At 42.5% G+C, this 22192-nt stretch overlaps 1 protein-coding gene and 1 pseudogene across 1 annotated transcript in view; both read left to right on the top strand.

Moving 5' to 3' along the window:
• The first annotated feature begins 1827 nt into the window (after positions 1 to 1827).
• The window catches only part of LOC126161698 (enhancer of split mgamma protein-like), a 145901-nt gene continuing 125536 nt past the window's right edge, over positions 1828 to 22192 (top strand). Inside the window, exon 1 of the mRNA XM_049917717.1 lies at positions 1828 to 1928. Coding sequence (XP_049773674.1) covers positions 1842 to 1928 — 87 coding nt within the window. The 5' untranslated portion in view covers positions 1828 to 1841. The remainder of the gene's footprint in view (positions 1929 to 22192) is intronic.
• LOC126164249 (5S ribosomal RNA) lies at positions 12913 to 13030 on the top strand (annotated as a pseudogene).

The following is a 22192-nucleotide window of genomic DNA, read 5'->3' as shown; positions in this document are numbered from 1 at the left end:
TTAAAATGGCTCTGGGCACTATGTGACTTAATATCCAAGGTCATCATTCTCCTAGAACGTAGAATTACTTAAACCTAACTAACCTAAGGACATCACACACATCCATGCCCGAGGCAGGATTCGAACCTGCGACCGTAGCGGTCACGAGCTTCCAGACTGAAGCGCCTAGAACCGCTCGACTACTCCGGTCGGCTAGCAAATAGAACTCGTCTACAAATTTCGAGTGAATAAACAAAATTCATGCTAATATAAAATATGTAAAAAAATTCATAGATACACAACAGAATGGAGTAGAAACATTTTCAGTAGATGGAAGAGTTGAGAAAATGGAGAGATCATGTGCTTTGACAAAGTATATTTACAGCAAGAAACACGTATCTAGAAAAACAAAATTAAAACACGACCAGAATCTTTAGATGCATGTGAATGCCTCACAGTGAACTACAAGTTGGACAGAATGGAGGTACTTAAAAGACAGATAGAAAAACAATGGGTGCAATAGCTGGAAAACGGGAAATAATGAAGAGATCTACAAAAATATAGAGAAAATATCAGCAATAATGGTTAAATGAAGATTAATCTTTTTTGTACACATCCACCGAATGTGTGAGAACAGGCCCGCGCAACAAATATTCCGCTATTTCCGGAAGAAGTAATCGACACCAGCATTGATTACAGAAATAATGATAATAATAATAATGTCGCGTGACGAGGGCCTCCCGTCGGGTTGACCGTTCGCCTGGTGCAAGTCTTTCGATTCGACGCCACTTCGGAGACTTGCGCGTCTATGGGGATAAAATGATGATGATTAGGACAACTCAACACCCAGTCCCTGAGCCGAGAAAATCTCCGACCCAGCCGGGAATCGAACCCGGGCCCTTTCGATTGACAATCTGTCACGCTGACCACTTTCTTTTTTTTCTTTTTTTAAAACTCATTTTGTTCGTTTTCGTTCGCTGTACCTGCTCTGGGCGGACGTCGAAAGACACCCGTTTCAGTTCGTTGTTGGTCCATTAACCCAGCTTTTTTATTACAGAGGGCAGCTATCCCTCTGACCGAACACGCTGAGCTACCGTGCCGGCCGATAATAATTGGCGTATGGCATTGGTGGCCGGGAGACCCCTCGCGGGGCGGTTCGGCCGCCGCTCCACAAGTTCTTTAACGCTACTACGGCGACTTGCGAGTGAATGAGGATGAAATGATGATCTGCCGGGAATCGAACTCGGGACCCCGTACGCGGGAAGCGAGAACGCTAGCGCAAGACCACGAGCCGCGGACACCACTCAGCTACCGGGGGTGGACATTACAGAAATAAAGAAGGATCTAGAAAGAAACGATCGGAAATACCGGACAGAAATCATTTTAAGGATAAAATATTAAATTTAGAAGGCTTTCAACGCAGAAGAAATAAGAAATCATGAACCGTGTGGACAGAAGGAAGGTAAAGACAACACGGGGAGAAGATGGAGTGCTGGAGAAATGGAAAACGGCAAGGAAGGAAGAAGAATTGCGGTTGTTACGTGATCCTAAAAATAAAAAAATAAAGAAAAACGGTTCCGACGTAGTGAGCGAGTGCAGAGGAGCTGCGTGCGAACCGTTGCCTTCAACGCAAAGCGGGACCAGTGACGCAGTCGGCCGAGTGCAGTAATTGATTACCTGCGGTGGCGCAGGCGGGCTAATTGCAGGTGGGGAGCGCGCGGCGCCCCTCCCTGCCCACGCGACCACCCCCACCCCCCCACCCTCACCCTCTCCCCCACCTTCCTACCAGCAGCGGCGTGCGCGCGCAACAGCCCCGTGCGCGAGCGGCGCCTCAGAAGGCCAGCGGCCGCGCAGGTAGCGTGATGCTGGCGCCGCGCCACCACCAGACGCACGTCGCCGCCGCCGCCGCTGCGGCCGCCGCCGTCTCCAGGACGACGCAGTACAAGAAGGTACCGCTCGCCCGCCCACACCTTCCGACCTGTCGTCACGTGCCTCACCTTTTATGCCACATACATCACTATCAAAACTGCGTCAGAGTCACACTTTGCTAACCTAATGTTGTCACTTACTATTTTTTCTTTTTTTTCAGTTGACAATATTTATTCACCACCATCACGATTTCGGGCTCTTATGCCATTCTCAGGTGATAACTTCATATGAAGTGCGTCAATGCATATCATTCATGCCCTTGTGTCAACCGTGTTTACATATTCCACGTCCATAACAAGACAGGAGCCTTCGTCATTTATATAAGAAAAGTACCACTTCTTGTAATAATTACTATGTCACATATGGTGGACGCACAGTGTAAATTATGTGCTCGTGCATTCGACGCTAATTATTATATGAACTGCTTCGCAATTTTATGTAAGGCACGAAGTCTTCTGCCTTATTCTGCACCCATGTGAAGGTAAACATCGTTGACACTAGGACAGTGTCCTCTTGAAAGGAACAATACGCTTTGATGCACTTGATAGTTAGCGGAAACACTATTAGTCGACCACAACACTGTCGCTTCGGTAGCTTAAAGTCATTTTTTATCGTGATATTCTACGAGGACACGCTAAACCACTGCTGCCACGAGGACACGCTATGCCACTTGATACTGTATGCACAACTGTCTTGAAATCACCCACAGTGCGATGCGTTTTCCTTAGTCATCACCGAACTTGTTTACTGTGACGTCATCACGTGTTTCCGATGACGGCCACAGCAGGCCAAATGCAGTAATATCGTGGTTTAGTAGTACGTTGTTTTGTATACAGGGTGAAGACTCCTGTCTTTTTCTTCACATGGAATATGCAAACATGGTTGTCGATGAGCATGGTTGTTGATAAACATGGTTGTCGACACCAGGACAGTGTCCTCTTAAAAGAAACAATACACATTAAACCCACTTTACAGTGAGCTGTCACTTGACAACGGCATAATAGGCCGAAATCGCGACCCTGAATACTGTAATAACAGTTCATACGGATATGTTGTTGTCCTATCCAAACCGTTGCAGGACTAAGATCACAAGTCAACAGAAAATACTTTCATCTATGGACGGCACTAGGCACGGAGTGTTTACCTCTCATCGCAGCAAAAATTTAACGATTGTAACTTGGTTAAAGCAAATTAATCATCGATGAGTGAGTGCAGTTAAAAACGTTTAACATGAAACTTTAGGAGATGAAGTATTTTTTAATGTTAAACGTTACATGTGACAAAAAAACTTTATTTTTGATCTTGTCAAAGTTTATTTCAAAGGCACAAATTTAATTTTCTCCTAAAATTTACTCTTTTACGTACGTACTGAAGATTCAGAGTGTAGTACTGTACATTATCGTCTTTTTTTTTTTTTTGTGGAAAGATATTGTGATTCTGCAATGTCTTTTTCAGCATAAAATCTTCAAGAAATAGTTCATAGTTTTCTACATTTCATCAATCAAATGCGCATCTAAACAGCTCCAGTAGCTTTCATGGCGTTGTGCCTTACGGATGTACTACCGACAGGTATTACAATGTCGGAACTATTGTCAAATTAGTCGTCGTCATAGTCGTCGCCTATGTCGAGCTACAAAATGTATGTGTCTATCACAATCGCCACTGTATACACATCATCATCATCATCGCCTACAACAAATTCATCCTCTGATATTTAGGTCAAATCAATAACGTAGAAGTTTTCACGATTTCCTTAGCATCGAATGTCAATAAATAAATAAATAAATTTACAGTATATGTATTTAAAAACAAAGTACGTGAAACGGTTTTAATGTACCCGAAAACTGACTGAAGCCATTTGACACTTGGAATACCGAAAGACAAGCTGTAAAATAGCAGTCAACCTTTCCTTTGTCCGGTCTAAAGAAAAAAAGATAGCCAAACTTATGTTTACCGTGAGTTTTACTGATATGGAATGAAACAACAAGTGTACTGTAACCAGTCACTGTTTATTTATTTCTGCAACGCGTTTCAAATGTTCAAATCTCCACAATCAGGTGAATTTTCTCGGATTAATGTAGCATGTTACTGATGTCTCACGACTTTAGGGTAACCTGTGGCACTGTCTCCAGTGGTTACAGGCTCCATTCTCTGTTGTGATACACCGCATTTATACCATCACACTTTGTGTTTATTTAGTGTGATGGCTTATACATTACATATATACCATCAACTTCGTGTTTACGAAGTGTGATGGTATACGTATCGTATATCACGACAGAGAAAGGAGCGTGTGACAACTAAAGACAGTGCCACAGATTACCCCGAAGTTCGAACACAACACGTACACGCCATAATAACCTAAAAAAATTCACCTGACGATAGAGCTTTAAACTTTCGGAACAAGTTATCAAAATAAACAGTGACAAATAACTCTAAACTTGTTGTTACATTCGAAAGATAAGCCAATAAATCTTGACGACGTCGGGAGTCATTACAACTGAGAACTAATAAATTTATTCGGCCGACAGGTGAAGTTGTTATTTCAGGTAGAAGAAAAGCACGAAATTACGTGGTGATCTGACGTGACTGCAGTATTACTTTGCGTAAACCGATTTTTCGTGTTAAGGGTTTTAGTGTTAAAGGTTTTCCACTGTATGTTACTGTTTCGTTTATAACTGACCAATTTCCGAGGGCTGTCACCGATTACTACAGCATACATAACAGCAATGTTTTCCGCCGGGCGTACATTATTTACATCAACTACTTGTTTAGAAGATGATGCCACCACTGACATGTGGACCTTCTTGTATTTTATATGTGGAACGACGATTGTAGCCAGGAGAATTGTTTTCGTAGACAACGATCTGACGAGGAAATGTACATGCTCCAAGTTTACGCCCACTACGACTGTCGGTGGCTATCATCAGCATGGGGATTGCGTTATTTTTGCATTCATGTATAACATACGGAATGTGTTATTGGCAGTACTGTCACAATGCTTAGTGTCAAAAATGTTTTTGATTGTCTTCTCACTCTAAAATCAGTATCTGTTCAATTTCAACATTCAGGTTTAGTCCACGAGTTAAGGTCCACTAGTAAAAAGCGATGCCCTCCTGATGATGACAGCATGATCGTCGAAACATCTGCTCAATGAATATGAAGCGTGATGCAGAACAACGTGAAACTTGGGGACCCATGATAGTAACAATCAACAAACATGATCTGCAGAACCATTAAATTATTTCTACAAAGTGGCATAACTTTCTCGTCTTATGATGATCAAATCTGGTCACCTATAATATGTGGTGATGTGCTGGTGTTTTTTACAACTTTTGCTTAATCTTATTTTATGTATTTATTTTAAGTGTTTACGTTGTTTATGTAGGAGGAAAAATTATTAATGAAGGTCCAGCTTTGCAAAACGAACTTATTTCTGTTTTCATACCACAAACATATTTCAGTGCACCTGAGTGGTTCTCAGTAAATGCTCTTTATATAATAACCAGAAATTTCGTTCATAAATGTTTTGTAAGACTAAATAACAAAATGGTCTCTAGTGTGCAACTATTTTTTAAAATTTGTATATAAGTCGAAATATATGGAGAGGCTGGCCTCACAAAATAAATCCTTATCCAACAATCATGAAACTGGGATATTTCTATAATGGTCGCATATTTAAGATGAAAAACTTACTAATTTCTCATGGAATGATGAGCCTTCAGTTTTCCCGAATGAGCTCTGATAAGGAAACTAGTATCTGAACAAATTAAACATTCACTTTTAGACAAATCCTTCTCTATTTACCTTTCTTGCACTTGTTTAGCAGACTTTTAAGATATCACTTTATTTAATAACTAAGTCTCATCCGTACAGTGATCCATGGAGACTGAAAGAAGTACGGTATGATACTTATTGTATGTTACAATATATGTTTATATAAGTGCTCTGTGAAGCTTCTGAAGATACTTTCTTAATATTCCTCGCAACTGACAATACTTATCACTTTCTACAGTTTTGTTTGTAAAATGACTAAGTAATTCATATGAAAGGAACCTGTACATTTCATTAATACTTGTTGCAAGAAAGTATATAATTTAAAATTTCCTTTATCTGATGAACGTACAAGTTTCTGTCACTTTGAATTGTTAAGTAAGGAGAGGAAAAAGTAATTTCAGAAGTGTTTTATGGAAGTGGTGTTGTACAGCTTTAATTAATGTCAAGAACTGCATTATACAGCTGTAACGGTATATTATGCAGCAGACAATCGATTTGAGTCTAGGATCAGACCATCGCTACCAAAGAAGAACAGAAACACACATTTCACAGCGTGTAAGGTAAAAGTACACAGATGTTACTTGAAGCAACGCATATCACAACTTATATCACTGCAACAAAATACATACAAAAGCATTTCAGCTAAGCAGCTACGTAATTATAGTACCAGTTATCAGATGTACACTGTTCCATCATTACTGTTAGTTATATATGTATAGCACTGTGTCCATTTGCTCTCGAAGTCGTAAATTTTTATTGATTGTTATTAATAATCGACCTTCCAAGTCGGTGCATCTTTCCTTTGCCTTAAATGTTTTTTTGACCTACTCTGTTCAGCGTTTACCATACAGTTAATGCTACGAGGGCAAATGGACACAGTGTTATACATATACAGCTAATAGTAATTATGAAACAGTGTACATCTGATAATTAGTACTATAATTACTCAGATATAAAGCTGAGAAGCTTTTGTAAGTACTTTGCTACAGTGATATAAATTTTGAGGTAGTTATTGTTGTTTCAAGTAACTTCTATTCACAAACTTTGTTATACGTGTTTCTGTTCTTATTTGTTAGAGTGGACCCGACAACGGTCTCATCCTAGACCGAAATCGATGGCCTGTAATAAAATATAGCGTTATAACTGCGTATTACATAATGAAATTCTTAACGTTAATTTCAAAATCTCAGTAGGAGTTCAAATTGTGAACTTTTGGCGTTCGTCATAAGTTTCATCTGCAAGGTGAGTGTAACTGGGTGTATTGATACAACTTAACTGGAATGGAAAATCGAGAAATTCTATTGTCCCACTCTATATACTGTTATCTAGTTCTCATTACGAAAAGCAGACATTGTTTCCGCAGGAATTCTAAAAGCAAATAGCCTTCTAGGAGGCACTGCTGAACGCAGTTGATTGGAAGGTGAGCCTAGCAAAGTTGGCTAGGCGACACGCGGTGCATTCGTATTTCCGTTCTTTCCTTTAACTACCAGGTTGCTTATATCTGGCGCTTCTTGTTTCTGGCTCTTCAGCAGCCTGAACTTAAAGTTACGGTGTCACCAGGTTCAGCAAACGTTCAAAATGTTCAAATGTGTGTGAAATGTTATGGTACTTAACTGCTAAGGTCATCAGTCCCTAAGCTTACACACGACTTAACCTAAATTATCCTAAGGACAAACACACACACCCATGTCCGAGGGAGGACTCGAGCCTCCGCCGGAACCAGCCGCTCGGTCCATGACTGCAGCGCCCCAGACCGCTCGGCTAATCCCGCGCGGCTTCAGCAAACGTACTTTAAATGTTATGCACTAAATGACGTACAGAAGAGATAATACTGCTTAACAGTATTTCAGTCAAAATTCCATGTATTGAATTTTGAGTCAGATATTTTAATCACTTTTGTTTTGCTACTATTATGAACATTTACTTTTCTCTTTATACCAAATAAATTAACAAACGACGGAACTGATCCTCCTTGGTACGCAAAACGGGTTAGAACACTTGCACAAACAACGAAACAAACATGCCAAATTTAAACAGACGCAAAATACCCAAGATTGGCGATCTTTTACAGAAGCTCGAATTTCAGCGTGCAGTTCAATGCGAGATGCTTATAACAGTTTCCACAACGAAACTTTGTCTTTAAACCTGGCAGAAAATCCAGAGTGATTCTGGTCGTATGTGAAGCATGTTAGCGGCAAGAAGCAATGCCTTCCTTGCGCGATAGCAATGGAGATAGTATCGAAGACAGTGCTGACAAAGCAGAGTGACTAAACACAGCCTTCCGAAATACCTTCACAAAAGTAGACTAAGTAAATATTCCAGAATTCGCATCAACAACAGCTGTCAACATGAGTAGCGTAGAAGTAAATATCCTCGGAGTAATGAAGCAACTTGAGTCACTTAATAAAAGCAAGTCTTCTGGTTCAGACTGTATACCAATTAGATTCATTTCGGAGTTTGCTGTTGCATTAGCTCTGTACTTAACAATCATATACAACCGTTCGCTCGACGGAAGCTCCGTACCCAAAGACTGGAAAGTCGCACAGGTCAGACCAATATTTAAGAAACGTAGTAAGAGTAATCCACTAAACTACAGGCCCATATCACAACGTCGATATGCAGCAGGATTTTGGAACATTATTGTGTTTGAACACAATAAGAACACATTAAGAACTACCTCGAAGAAAACTGTCTATTGACACGCAGTCAACATGGGTTTACAAAACATCGTTCCTGTGAAACACAACTAGCTCTTTATTCACATGCAGTGTTGAGTGCTATTGACAAGAGATTTCAGATCGATTCCGTATTTCTGGATTTCCGGAAGGCTTTTGACACTGTACCACACAAGCGGCTTGTAGCGAAATTGCGTGCTTATGGACTATCGTCTCAGTTATGTGACTAGATTTGTGATTTCCTGTCAGATAGGTCACAATTCGTAGTAATTGACGGAAAATCATCGAGTAAAACAGAAGTGATTTCTGGCGTTCCCCAAGGTAGTGTTATAGGCCCTTTTCTGTTCCTTATCCATGTAAATGATTTGGGACACAATCTGAGCAGCCGTCTTAGGTTGTTTGCAGATGACGCTGTCGTTTATCGACTAATAAAGTCATCAGAAGATAAAAACAAATTGAAAAACTGTTTAGAAAAAATATCTGAATGGTGCGAAAATTGGCAGTTGACCCTAAATAACGAAAAGTTTGAGGTCATCCACATGAGTCCTAAGAAGAATTCGGTATACTTCGGTTACATGATAAATCAGCCTAATCTAAAAGCTGTAAATTCAACTAAGTACCTAGGTATTACAATTACGAACAACTTAAATTGGAAGCAAGACATAGAAAATGTTGTGGGGAAGTCTAACCAAAGACTGCGTTTATTGGCAGGACACTTAGAAAATGTAACAGATCTACTAAGGAGACCGCCGTCCTGTTTTAGATTACTGCTGCGCAGTGTGGGATCCTTACTGGATACGATTGATGGAGTGCATCGAAAAAGTTCAAAGAAGGGCAGCATGTTTTGTATTATCACGAAGTAACAGATCTACTGAGGAGACCGCCGTCCTGTTTTAGATTACTGCTGCGCAGTGTGGGATCCTTACTAGATAGGACTGATGGAGTGCATCGAAAAAGTTCAAAGAGGGACATGTTTTGTATTATCACGAAATATGGGAGAGAGTGTCACGGAAATGATACAGGATTTGGGCTGGACAGCATTAAAAGAAAGGCGTTTTTCGTTGCGACGGAATCTTCTCACGAAATTTCAATCACCAACTTTCTCCTTCGAATGCGAAAATATTTTGTTGACACTGACCTACGTAGGGAGAAACGACCACCATGAGAAAATAAGGGAAATATGAGCTCGTACGGAAAGATATAGGTGTTCGTTCTTTCCACGCGCTAAACGAGATTGGAATAATAGACAATTGTGAAGGTAGTTCGATGAACCCTCTGCCAGGCACTTTGCAGAGTATCCATGTAGACGTAGATGTCCTTAGGCACCTTACGGATTTGACAAAATTCTCTGTCTGAGATTAAAAGACACAACTTTCATCACTGTTGCAGCTGAAAAATGAGTGTGAATTTTACGTCACGGGATCAGACATTGAATGCCTACTTTTTCAAAATGTCCTTATGAAATTTTGGATTTCTCGTTTTAAGTAAAGTCATTAGTGATACTGTTATAGACACATGTAAATGTATTTGAGCCTTGAAAGTGCCCATTAAACAACGGAACGTATACAGTCGTATGTTGTCATGTTCTCCCTTGTGAGTCCGCATTGCTGGTTTCAAGTTTCACGATAAGGTTCAGATTTCTTACGTACCAAACACCGAGTCGCTGAACATTATCGTTGCACCACATATTCGTCTCACTAAGTGCCTGAAGATCCGAAAGACGAAAACGTTTTTGTGCTCGTTGTCTTAACATGGAAAAGGACCTATCCTGATTTCGTTAATCACTGAACCCTGGCGATGTTCCGATGTTCAGACATTCTAGTCTGTCGGTTGCTTAAATCTTGTTTCTGCGATTTTGCAAGTACGAGTAGGTGGCACTGTTGAAGATTCAGTCTACATCTACATTTATACTCCGCAAGCCACCCAACGGTGTGTGGCGGAGGGCACTTTACGTGCCACTATCATTACCTCCCTTTCCTGTTCCAGTCGCGTATGGTTCGCGGGAAGAACGACTGTCTGAAAGCCTCTGTGCGCGCTCTAATCTCTCTAATTTTACATTCGTGATCTCCTCGGGAGGTATAAGTAGGGGGAAGCAATATATTCGATACCTCATCCAGAAACGCACCCTCTCGAAACCTGGCGAGCAAGCTACACCGCGATGCAGAGCGCCTCTCTTGCAGAGTCCGCCACTTGAGTTTGTTAAACATCTCCGTAACGCTATCACGGTTACCAAATAACCCTGTGACGAAACGCGCCGCTCTTCTTTGAATCTTCTCTATCTCCTCCGTCAACCCGATCTGGTACGGATCCCACACTGATGAGCAATACTCAAGTATAGGTCGAACGAGTGTTTTGTAAGCCACCTCCTTTGTTGATGGACTACATTTTCTAAGGACTCTCCCAATGAATCTCAACCTGGTACCCGCCTTACCAATAATTAATTTTATATGATCATTCCACTTCAAATCGTTCCGCACGCATACTCCCAGATATTTTACAGAAGTAACTGCTACCAGTGTTTGTTCCGCTATCATATAATCATACAATAAAGGATCCTTCTTTCTATGTATTCGCAATACATTACATTTGTCTATGTTAAGGGTCAGTTGCCACTCCCTGCACCAAGTGCCTATCCGCTGCAGATCTTCCTGCATTTCGCTACAATTTTCTAATGCTGCAACTTCTCTGTATACTACAGCATCATCCGCGAAAAGCCGCATGGAACTTCCGACACTATCTACTAGGTCATTTATATATATTGTGAAAAGCAATGGTCCCATAACACTCCCCTGTGGCACACCAGAGGTTACTTTAACGTCTGTAGACGTCTCTCCGTTGATAACAACATGCTGTGTTCTGTTTGCTAAAAACTCTTCAATCCAGCCACACAGCTGGTCTGATATTCCGTAGGCTCTTACTTTGTTTATCAGGCGACAGTGCGGAACTGTATCGAACGCCTTCCGGAAGTCAAGAAAAATAGCATCTACCTGGGAGCCTGTATCTAATATTTTCTGGGTCTCATGAACAAATAAAGCGAGTTGGGTCTCACACGATCGCTGTTTCCGGAATCCATGTTGATTCCTACATAGTAGATTCTGAGTTTCCAAAAACGATATGATATTCGAGCAAAAAACATGTTCTAAAATTCTACAACAGATCGACGTCAGAGATATAGGTCTATAGTTTTGCGCATCTGCTCGACGACCCTTCTTGAAGACTGGGACTACCTGTGCTCTTTTCCAATCATTTGAAACCTTCCGTTCCTCTAGAGACTTGCGGTACACGGCTGTTAGAAGGGGGGCAAGTTCTTTCGCGTACTCTGTGTAGAATCGAATTGGTATCCCGTCAGGTCCAGTGGACTTTCCTCTGTTGAGTGATTCCAGTTGCTTTTCTATTCCTTGGACACTTATTTCGATGTCAGCCATTTTCTCGTTTGTGCGAGGATTTAGAGAAGGAACTGCAGTGCGGTCTTCCTCTGTGAAACAGCTTTGGAAAAAGGTGTTTAGTATTTCAGCTTTACGCTTGTCATCCTCTGTTTCAATGCCATCATCATCCCGGAGTGTCTGGATATGCTGTTTCGAGCCACTTAATGATTTAAAGTAAGACCAGAACTTCCTAGGATTTTCTGTCAAGTTGGTACATAGAATTTTACTTTCGAATTCACTGAACGCTTCACGCATAGCCCTCCGTACGCTAACTTTGACATCGTTTAGCTTCTCTTTGTCTGAGAGGTTTTGGCTGCGTTTAAACTTGCAGTGAAGCTCTCTTTGCTTTCGCAGTAGTTTCCTAACTTTGTTGTTGTACCACGGTGGGTTTTTCCCGTCCCTCACAGTTTTACTCGGCACGTACCTGTCTAAAAAGCATTTTACGATTGCCTTGAACTTTTTCCCCCTCCACAACCTCCTCTCTGGATCCACTGCCAATAAAGATTGTGGAATGTTAGTTTCAATCATGCACACTTTCGAAACGTCACGAACATAACTAACGGTCGGCCAAAGATCGAGTAGAAACCCCCCCCCCCCCAAAACAAAGGCACTTCATATGTTATATTTTTAACGTTTTATTATCAGTTTATTGGTTTGATGCGCCCCCTACGAATTTCTCTCCTACAGCCTCATGGTCTCAGAGTTGCACTTGCACACAGTGTTCTCTGTTGTTTGTTGGATGTATTACAGTCTCTGTCTTCTCCTGCTGTTTACATCGTTTACATCTCCCTCTAGTACCAAGGAAGTTATTCCATGACATCTTAACACATGTCCTGTCATCCTATCCCATCCTCTTGTCAATGCTTTCCACGTGTTCTTCCCCTCACCTATTCTGCGCAGAAACTTATCAGTCCATCTAATTTTCAAAATTCTCCTGTATTACCAAATCTTAAACGCTTCGATTATTTTCTTTTCAGATTTTCCCACTGCCCAGTGGTCCAACCGCACATTCTCAGAAATTTCTGCCTCAACTCAAGGCCAATGTTTGATACTACTAGACTAGTTTTGGCCAGGAATGCCCTCTTGCCTGTGCTGGTCTGCTTTTTATGTCCTCCTTGTTTCATTGTGCCAACGGTCTTGCCGCAGTGGTAACACCGGTTCCCGTCAGATCACCGAAGTTAAGAGCTGTCGGGCTGGGCTAGCACTTGGATGGGTGACCATCCGGTCTGCCGAGCGCTGTTGGCAAGCGGAGTGCACTCAGCCGTCGTAAGGCTAACTGAGGAGCTACTTGATTGAGAAGTAGCGACTCCGGTCTCGTAAACTGACATAAGGCCGGAAGAGCGGTGTGCTGACCACATGCCCCTCCATATCCGCATCCAGTGAGGCCTGTGGTTGAGGATGACACGGCGGCCGGTCGGAAATTTTGGACCTTCATGACCTGTTCATCGCTCTTTGCTCTCAATGTAGCAGAATTACTTCACTTCTCCAGTTTTGATGTTAGGTCCGTAGCTATTCTCATTTTTGCTGTTTCTCATTACTTTCGTCTTTTCTCGGTTGACTCTCAATCCATATTGTTTAGTTACTACACTGTTCATTGCTTTCAGCAAATCTTGCAGTTCTTCGTCACTTTCACTGAGGATAGCAATGTTATCAGAAAATCTTATCATTGATATTCCTTTATCATGAACTTTAAATCCACCTGTGAACATTTCTTTTATTACGGTCATTGTTTCTTCGATGTGTAGACTGAACAGCAGGAGCGAACATTCCCGTCTTACATTCCTTTTAATCGAGGCTTTTCGCTCTTGTTCTTCCATTATTATTTTGTGTGATTGGTTTCTGGGTGTGATTCTTCAATTTCTCCAGGCGTATTTTATGACGAAATAAATCTCGGGTACATCAGCGCACCTGATGATGGCAACGTGGCCGATTGCCGAAATATTGTGTCCTATGCGCACTCATACAAGGCTGTTCACCCGAAATTTATTTCGTCTGGTTTCTGGGTGTTATACACATTGTGTATTGCACCTTTTAGCAATATCTTACACTGTTTTCGAATCTCATTTTTTTGAGAATTTTACATTTATGACTTGTAAAGTTGTGTCTCTAATGTATCCAGTTGTCGTTGAAAAATGCAGAGTCCTTAGGGAGACATTTCCATTCACTCATTGGCAGTAGGACGAGATGCACCGAATAGGGTCGTCCACCACAGCCTGTGACTTTCATTAAGAGTCTTCTAATTGGCTTTCGGAATTCAGGACCATAAGCCAAAACTGTTATGAAAATTTGGAAAGAGACATGCGGGAAAAACACAAAGCAACCAACGAGAATAAAAAGAAAATTCTCATGAAAATGAGTTGGATACCGTTCCAAGTTCTCGCATTCTGCACTGGTGTCTGATTCTCCAAGCCTGTAAGCAGTCATAAAACCATCACTTAAAAACTTCAGAAAGTGAGGGAAAGCATATACTTTTTCGGTTAATGCTGTTTGTGACATAAAGAGTGGAAGACGCTATGATACAGTCTCTGATCCGAAACCTGTATGACAGATTTTTTTGACATCACACCCAGTAATATTCTTCAGTCGACTGATATTCCTTACGAGAAAAAAATAAAACATGGTGTTTAATGAACAGGTTTTACTGTAGTTGCCGAGCAACCGTTCTTTTATCATGCGTTAATCAAGCAATAGCCCGTTTCACGCCTGAACGTGTACAAAAAGCATAGTCACTCATATAGCAGTTTGTTACAGCGGTCAGGTTTGCCAATCCATTATGTGGGCTTTACGGTTGGCGTTAATATCTCATACCAATTCGTTTCAGATTTTAAGCTGTGTGTGCTCGCGATCGCCCGCGAGCGCTTGTGTGTGTCCGTGCGCGCGCGCGTGTGTGTGTGTGTGTGTGTGTGTGTGTGTGTGTGTGTGAGAGAGAGAGAGAGAGAGAGAGAGAGAGAGAGAGAGAGAGAGAAAGGGAAAGAGAGGAAATAGAGAGAAGGATGAATGTCACAGAGAAAAAGAGAGAGTGAGTGTGTGAGAGAGTGGGGGGGGGGGGGCGATTAGGGGCGGGCATCGAATCAGGCAGATGACTAAACGAGAGTTCCCTAATCTGCAGTAAATTTCTATCTGGAGTGAAAAACGCCCACAGCCTTCTCCCCAAAATATTTATTGCTTGTTCAGGGAAGAATATATACTGTGCTCGATAATACAGCGCCCGAACACCGGCGCGGCATCCTGTTACCTAGGACAAGCAAAAAACTATCGCCGGAGAGGCACAGTTAACGAGTTGTGGGTCGCCGAAGTTCTGTGACGAAGAAAAGTTTCCTCCGTCATGAGCTCACGGGCTTGCATGTGTGCTAGTAACTAGACATTTTAGACCACTGATATTTTCAGAAGCCACATTTATTACGTGATTCTACATACAGGGTGACAATTATTGAACTATATGAAATAATATCATCACAACTTCTGAACGGTTTGTGTTAGGACGTTCAAACAGCACAGTTGGCATGAAGGGAATTAGTATGCGCACGCGCATGCGCCTTAATGTTGTCGGCCTTTTGCAAGTGAAAATGTCACGCTACAGCGTGCCTGAGTGTATAGAGTACTGAAGTCCTACCACGCGACCAAGAACAGCCCAACTCTGGCTCAAAGGAAGTTTGTGACCGAGTTCAAGCCGAAGACAACGGGTCTAAGTGTGCTAACAGTGAAGGATTTGATTCGCAAGTTTGTGAGAACGGCTAGTGTTCCCGATGACAGTGTTGGCAATGTCGGTCGTCCACAGAGGCTGAAAACGCTCGAGAAGACACGTGCTGTGTTTAAAACCAGCCCCAGTGAATTGATAAGACGAGCTGCACAACAGGTGAGAATCAGCCAGGAGTCACTGCGGCAAGTTATTGTTGTAGACCTGCATTTCTTCCCATACAACATTCAGACCCATCAGCCATTAAGGCACAAGGCCATTGAACAGCGGTTGTGTTTCGCCATCACTATTGTCCACAGAACTGACGAACAGGACTTTGAAGCGAATATGGTTTGGTTTAGCGAGGAAGCCCACTTTCATTTGGATGGGTTCGTCAATAAGCAAAATTGGCGCATTTGGGGGACTGCGAATCTTCTTTTCGCGATCGAGAAGTCTCTTCACCCTTAACGGGTAACTCTCTGGTGTGCAATTTCCAGTCACCGAAGGCACGGTGACTACCGAACGGTACGTGAAGGTTTTGGCAGATTATTTCATCCCCATAATCGAAAGTAACCCTGATTTCGACAATATGTGGTTCATGCAAGACGGAGCTCGACCCCATCGAAGCAGGAGAGTGTTTGATGCCCTGGACGAACACTTTGGGGACCGCATTCTGGATCTGGGGTCCCAAGGGGCCACTGGCATGGGCTTCGATTAGCCGCCATATACTCCGTATGTGGACAGATGTGACTCATTTTTGTGGGGCTATATCAAAGACACCTCTAAAACCACTGCTGAAATGAAAACAGCCATTTAGGAGGTCATCGAAAGCATCCATGTTATAACACTTCAGCGGGTCATGCAGAATTTCGGTATTCGTCTGCGCGTCGTCATCGCCAATGATGGCAAGCATCTCGAACATGTCACAACCTAAATCCGAATATCTGTAGTGACGTTTACATGTTGACTAAGGTGTGTGAATGGGACAGTAATTCTATTCCTAGGTATAGCAACTGCATTTATGGGATATGTTTTACATTGAGGTAAAATATGCACGCCGCAGTTTGTAACTAATTTACGTTTCTTTTCATGTAATTCAGTGATTGTAACCCTGTATAAATGTGCTCCTCACATCATCGGATCCTACTTTGTGAACTGCACATGCTCGGAACGAAATTAGCAGCTCCGCTGCAAGTTAAACTACCGTAAAAGTCAGTCATTCATACTGAGCCTGCTGCACATTATTTGGCCATTTATGTATTTCAGGTAAAGTAAAAGTCGGACTGAACGAAGTATAAGCACTGTAAAAAATGTCAATTAACGTATTTAGACCCCTAGGATTTTATTTCTTGGCGACGACAGTAAATCATTATTTAACTAGCAGTTTTGGTTTCTCAATGGTACAATCTTGAGGCATCTGAAAGTCATGTAAGCGTTTGTGCTATTAGAGGGGCTGCTATATCCAACTAGTTTCCGTAGACTTATCTGTTGGCGTGGACCGTTCACACGTCTAACGACAGTTATCCAATGAGGCATCAAAACTGGAAACTAAATAAAATTAAGAAATTAAATTACGGCTGTTGGTATCTACAACCAGCCACAGTCCCATTACATTTACACAAGATGGAATTACAGAAGCTTGTGTACCTGTGGTTGACACTGTCTGGGTCACGAACATTAGGAATGAACAAAGAGCATCATCTTCAGTAAAACGTTCGTGGCTATGTGACTACAACTTCATTTCTGCGTGGTGCTGCGGGCAGTTCGTCTCTGTAGCTTAGTGGTCAGTGCAGTTGACTGTTATGCAGGAGACGCGGGTTCGATTTCCGGTACTGCGAGTCATGTTTCCTTGATGCGACGACTGGAACGGGGTGCACTCGGGTCTCGTGAGGAGCTGCTTGACGGAGTAGTAGGAGCTCGAGGTTTGCTAACGCGACATCGGCCGGGACACACACCTCTCGGTACCACAACTCGATGATGGCATCAGGTGAGGATGACATGGCTGTACATTGGGCCAGACTGTGCAATCTATGGCCAGAAGGTCGGTTTTGCTTGCCTCTGGGCAGCCCTAATGATGAAAATCCTATAGATCGTACACTGAGCGTTTTCAATTATCATGGTCGAGATCTCTCTACAGAAAATTTTGTTTGTATTACATCACTACACAAGCAAAATAATCATCTCACTACATGCCACTCCAGAGAGGAAGCAGAAGGGCATTCTGTTAGCAAAAAGGTGAATGGCCTTTCAGATCATGATGCACAAATTTTAACTCTAAAAGATTTTTGTGCCGCAACACGTGTTAAATATAGTCATCAGCTGTTTAGGAAAGCTGATCCAGTTGCTGTAGAGACCTTTGTAAACCTTATCAAGGAAGAAGAGTGGCAAGATGTTTATAGCGCTGATACAGTAGACGATAAATATAATGCTTTTCTCAAGACCTTTCTCGTGATCTTTGAAAGTTGCTTTCCGTTAGAACGTTCGAAACAGGGTACTAGCACAAACAGGCAGCCTAGGTGGCTGACTAGAGGGATAAGAATATCTTGTAGAACAAAGTGGCAATTATATCAAAACGTTAGAAACAGTCAAAATCTAAATGCAGCAGCCCATTACAAACAGTATTGTAAGGTGCTTAAAAATGTTATTAGGAAGGCAAAAAGTATGTGGTATGCAGATAGAATAGCTAAGTCTCAGGATAAAATTAAAACCATATGGTCAGTCGTAAAGGAAGTGGCTGGTCTGCAGAGACAGGTCGAGGATATAGAATCAGTGCGTAGTGGGAATGTCCGTGTTACTGATAAGTCGCATATATGTACAGTATTTAATAATCACTTTCTGAATATAGCAGATGAATTAAATAGAAACCTAGTCCCAACAGGGAATCATATAACGCTCTTAGAAAAAAGTGTTCCGAGACTGTTACCTGAAATGCTCCTCCATGATACTGACAAGAGGGAGATTGAGTTAATAATTAAATCACTAAAGACCAAGAACTCTCATGGATATGACGGGGTATCTAGCAGAATACTGAAGTATTGTTCTATGTATGTTAACCCAGTACTTAGCCATATCTGTAACTTTTCCTTTAGGAGTGGTTGGTTTCCTAACCGATTAAAGTACTCGGTAGTGAAGCCACTTTATGAAAAGGGAGACATTGATAATGTTGACAATTTTAGACCTATTTCTATGCCATCGGTGTTTGCTAAAGTTATCGAGAAGGTTGTATGTACAAGGTTACTGGAGCATTTAAATTCACATAATTTGCTGTCAAATGTTCAGTTTGGTTTTAGAAATGGTTTAACAACTGAAAATGCTATATTTTCTTTTCTCTGTGAGGTTTTGGACGGATTAAATAAAAGGTTGCGAGCGCTAGGTGTTTTCTTTGATTTAACGAAGGCTTTTGACTGTGTTCACCACAAAATATTACTGCAGAAGTTGGACCATTACGGAGTAAGGGGAGTAGCTTACAATTGGTTCGCCTCTTACTTTAAGAACAGAAAGCAGAAGGTAATTCTCCGCAATATTGAGAGTGGTAGTGATGTTCAGTCCCAATGGGGCACTGTTAAGTGGGGCGTTCCCCAAGGGTCGGTGCTGGGGCCACTGCTGTTTCTTATTTATATAAATGATATGCCTTCTAGTATTACAAGTGATTCAAAAATATTTCGGTTTGCTGATGACACCAGCTTGGTAGTGAAGAATCTTGTGTGTAATATTGAAACAGTATCAAATAATGTAGTTCATGAAATAAGTTCGTGGCTTGTGGAAAATAATTTGATGCTAAATCACAGTAAGACTCAGTTTTTACAGTTTCTAACTCACAATTCAACAAGAACCGATATTTTGATCAGACAGAATGGGCATATTATAAGCGAGACGGAACAGTTCAAGTTCCTAGGCGTTCGGATAGATAGCAAGCTGTTGTGAAAAGCCCATGTCCAGGATCTTGTTCAGAAACTAAATGCTGCTTTATTTACCATTAGAACAGTATCTGAAATAAGTGACACTTCAACACGAAAAGTAGTCTACTTCGCATATTTTCATACGCTTATGTCGTATGGTATTATTTTTTGGGTAATTCTTCTGATTCAAAAATGGTATTTTTGGCTCAAAAACGGGCTGTTCGAGCTATATGTGGTGTAAGTGCGAGAACCTCTTTCGACCCCTATTCAATAGTCTGGGAATTCTGACATTGCCCTCACAGTATATATTTTCTTTAATGTCGTTTGTTGTTAGCAATATTAGCCTATTCCCAAGAGTTAGCAGCTTTCACTCAGTTAATACTAGGCAGAAATCCAATCTGTATGTGGAATGCACTTCCTTGACTCTTGGTGCAGAAAGGAGTGCAGTATTCTGCTGCATCCATTTTCAATAAGCTACCACAAGAAATCAAAAATCTTAGCAGTAGCCCAAACTCTTTTAAGTCTAAACTGAACAGTTTCCTCATGGCTCACTCCTTCTATTCTGTAGAGGAGCTGCTGGAAGAGCTAAAAAATTAAGCAAATTCCAGTGTGACATTGTTTATTCTCTTTATTTAAACTTACGACTTGTCACCTGAATATGTTTTTTTTATATTTCATTTTATCTGTTTCTAATAGCGTGTTATAATTTCATGTATTGACTCGTTCCATAACCATGGAGACTTCTCCTTAATTTGGTCCCACGGAACAATAAATAAAATAAAAATAAAAAAAAATAAAAAAGCGTTTATCGAGAAGTTCACTATTACCAACCGCACATTCAACAGTTCTGGCCAGTGATGAGAAGTGATACAATGTGGATACTAGATAGTGAACGAAGGAGGGAAGGTTAAATGACGATCTTGTTGCAGACGGAAATCTAATTCACTGAGCAAGGAAGGGGAAGGTATTCGCAGCGGCACCTGCGTGGGTGAGGCCGTTAGAGGAGCGTAATATACACTCCTGGAAATTGAAATAAGAACACCGTGAATTCATTGTCCCAGGAAGGGGAAACTTTATTGACACATTCCTGGGGTCAGATACATCACATGATCACACTGACAGAACCACAGGCACATAGACACAGGCAACAGAGCATGCACAATGTCGGCACTAGTACAGTGTATATCCACCTTTCGCACAATGCAGGCTGCTATTCTCCCATGGAGACGATCGTAGAGATGCTGGATGTAGTCCTGTGTGCCATGCCATTTCCACCTGGCGCCTCAGTTGGATCAACGTTCGTGCTGGACGTGCAGACCGCGTGAGACGACGCTTCATCCAGTCCCAAACATGCTCAATGGGGGACAGATCCGCAGATCTTGCTGGCCAGGGTAGTTGACTTACACCTTCTAGAGCACGTTGGGTGGCACGGGATACATGCGGACGTGCATTGTCCTGTTGGAACAGCAAGTTCCCTTGCCGGTCTAGGAATGGTAGAACGAAGGGTTCGATGACGGTTTGGATGTACCGTGCACTATTCAGTGTCCCCTCGACGATCACCAGTGGTGTACGGCCAGTGTAGGAGATCGCTCCCCACACCATGATGCCGGGTGTTGGCCCTGTGTGCCTCGGTCGTATGCAGTCCTGATTGTGGCGCTCACCTGCACGGCGCCAAACACGCATACGACCATCATTGGCACCAAGGCAGAAGCGACTCTCATCGCTGAAGACGACACGTCTCCATTCGTCCCTCCATTCACGCCTGTCGCGACACCACTGGAGGCGGGCTGCACGATGTTGGGGCGTGAGCGGAAGACGGCCTAACGGTGTGCGGGACCGTAGCCCAGCTTCATGGAGACGGTTGCGAATGGTCCTCGCCGATACCCCAGGGGCAACAGTGTCCCTAATTTGCTGGGACGTGGCGGTGCGGTCCCCTACGGCACTGCGTAGGATCCTACGGTCTTGGCGTGCATCCGTGCGTCGCTGCGGTCCGGTCCCAGGTCGACGGGCACGTGCACCTTCCGCCGACCACTGGCGACAACATCGATGTACTGTGGAGACCTCACGCCCCACGTGTTGAGCAATTCGGCGGTACGTCCACCCGGCCTCCCGCATGCCCACTATACGCCCTCGCTCAAAGTCCGTCAACTGCACATACGGTTCACGTCCACGCTGTCGCGGCAGCTACCAGTGTTAAAGACTGCGATGGAGCTCCGTATGCCACGGCAAACTGGCTGACACTGACGGCGGCGGTGCACAAATGCTGCGCAGCTAGCGCCATTCGACGGCCAACACCGCGGTTCCTGGTGTGTCCGCTGGGCCGTGCGTGTGATCATTGCTTGTACAGCCCTCTCGCAGTGTCCGGAGCAAATATGGTGGGTCTGACACACCGGTGTCAATGTGTTCTTTTTTCCATTTCCAGGAGTGTATTTGGAAGGGAGAAGGAGTCCTGCAGTATCCTATTTCAAAAGAAGCACCTGGGAATTTCAACATAGGAATCACACAGACAACGGGTTGAAAATAATTGTTTAGTAGATTGACCTAGATTTCGACACCTACAAGGTTGTCTTCATCAGAATGAAATTTTAAGAATCCGTAAAGTTACATGGCGAGAAGGCAAAGGTCAAAGTTTAGAAAATATATGCTCACGTCAAAAATTAAAATTAAATACATTCCAGCCTTTGGCATGTATGCCTGATCTCTGAGTTTGCCCTATATCGTTTAGGGGACCATGGTAAATCTAAATCTGACCACTTGGACACATCCTCTCAAGTGTACTGTGATTAAAAATTATATTACTTCTCACACGGCAGATAAGTTCCTAGTGCTAAA

Source organism: Schistocerca cancellata, chromosome 2 (genome assembly GCF_023864275.1).
Source record: "Schistocerca cancellata isolate TAMUIC-IGC-003103 chromosome 2, iqSchCanc2.1, whole genome shotgun sequence".
NCBI lineage: Eukaryota > Metazoa > Arthropoda > Insecta > Orthoptera > Acrididae > Schistocerca > Schistocerca cancellata.
The sequence above is the reverse complement of the archived record's forward strand: the minus strand, read 5'-3'. Positions and strand labels throughout refer to the sequence as shown.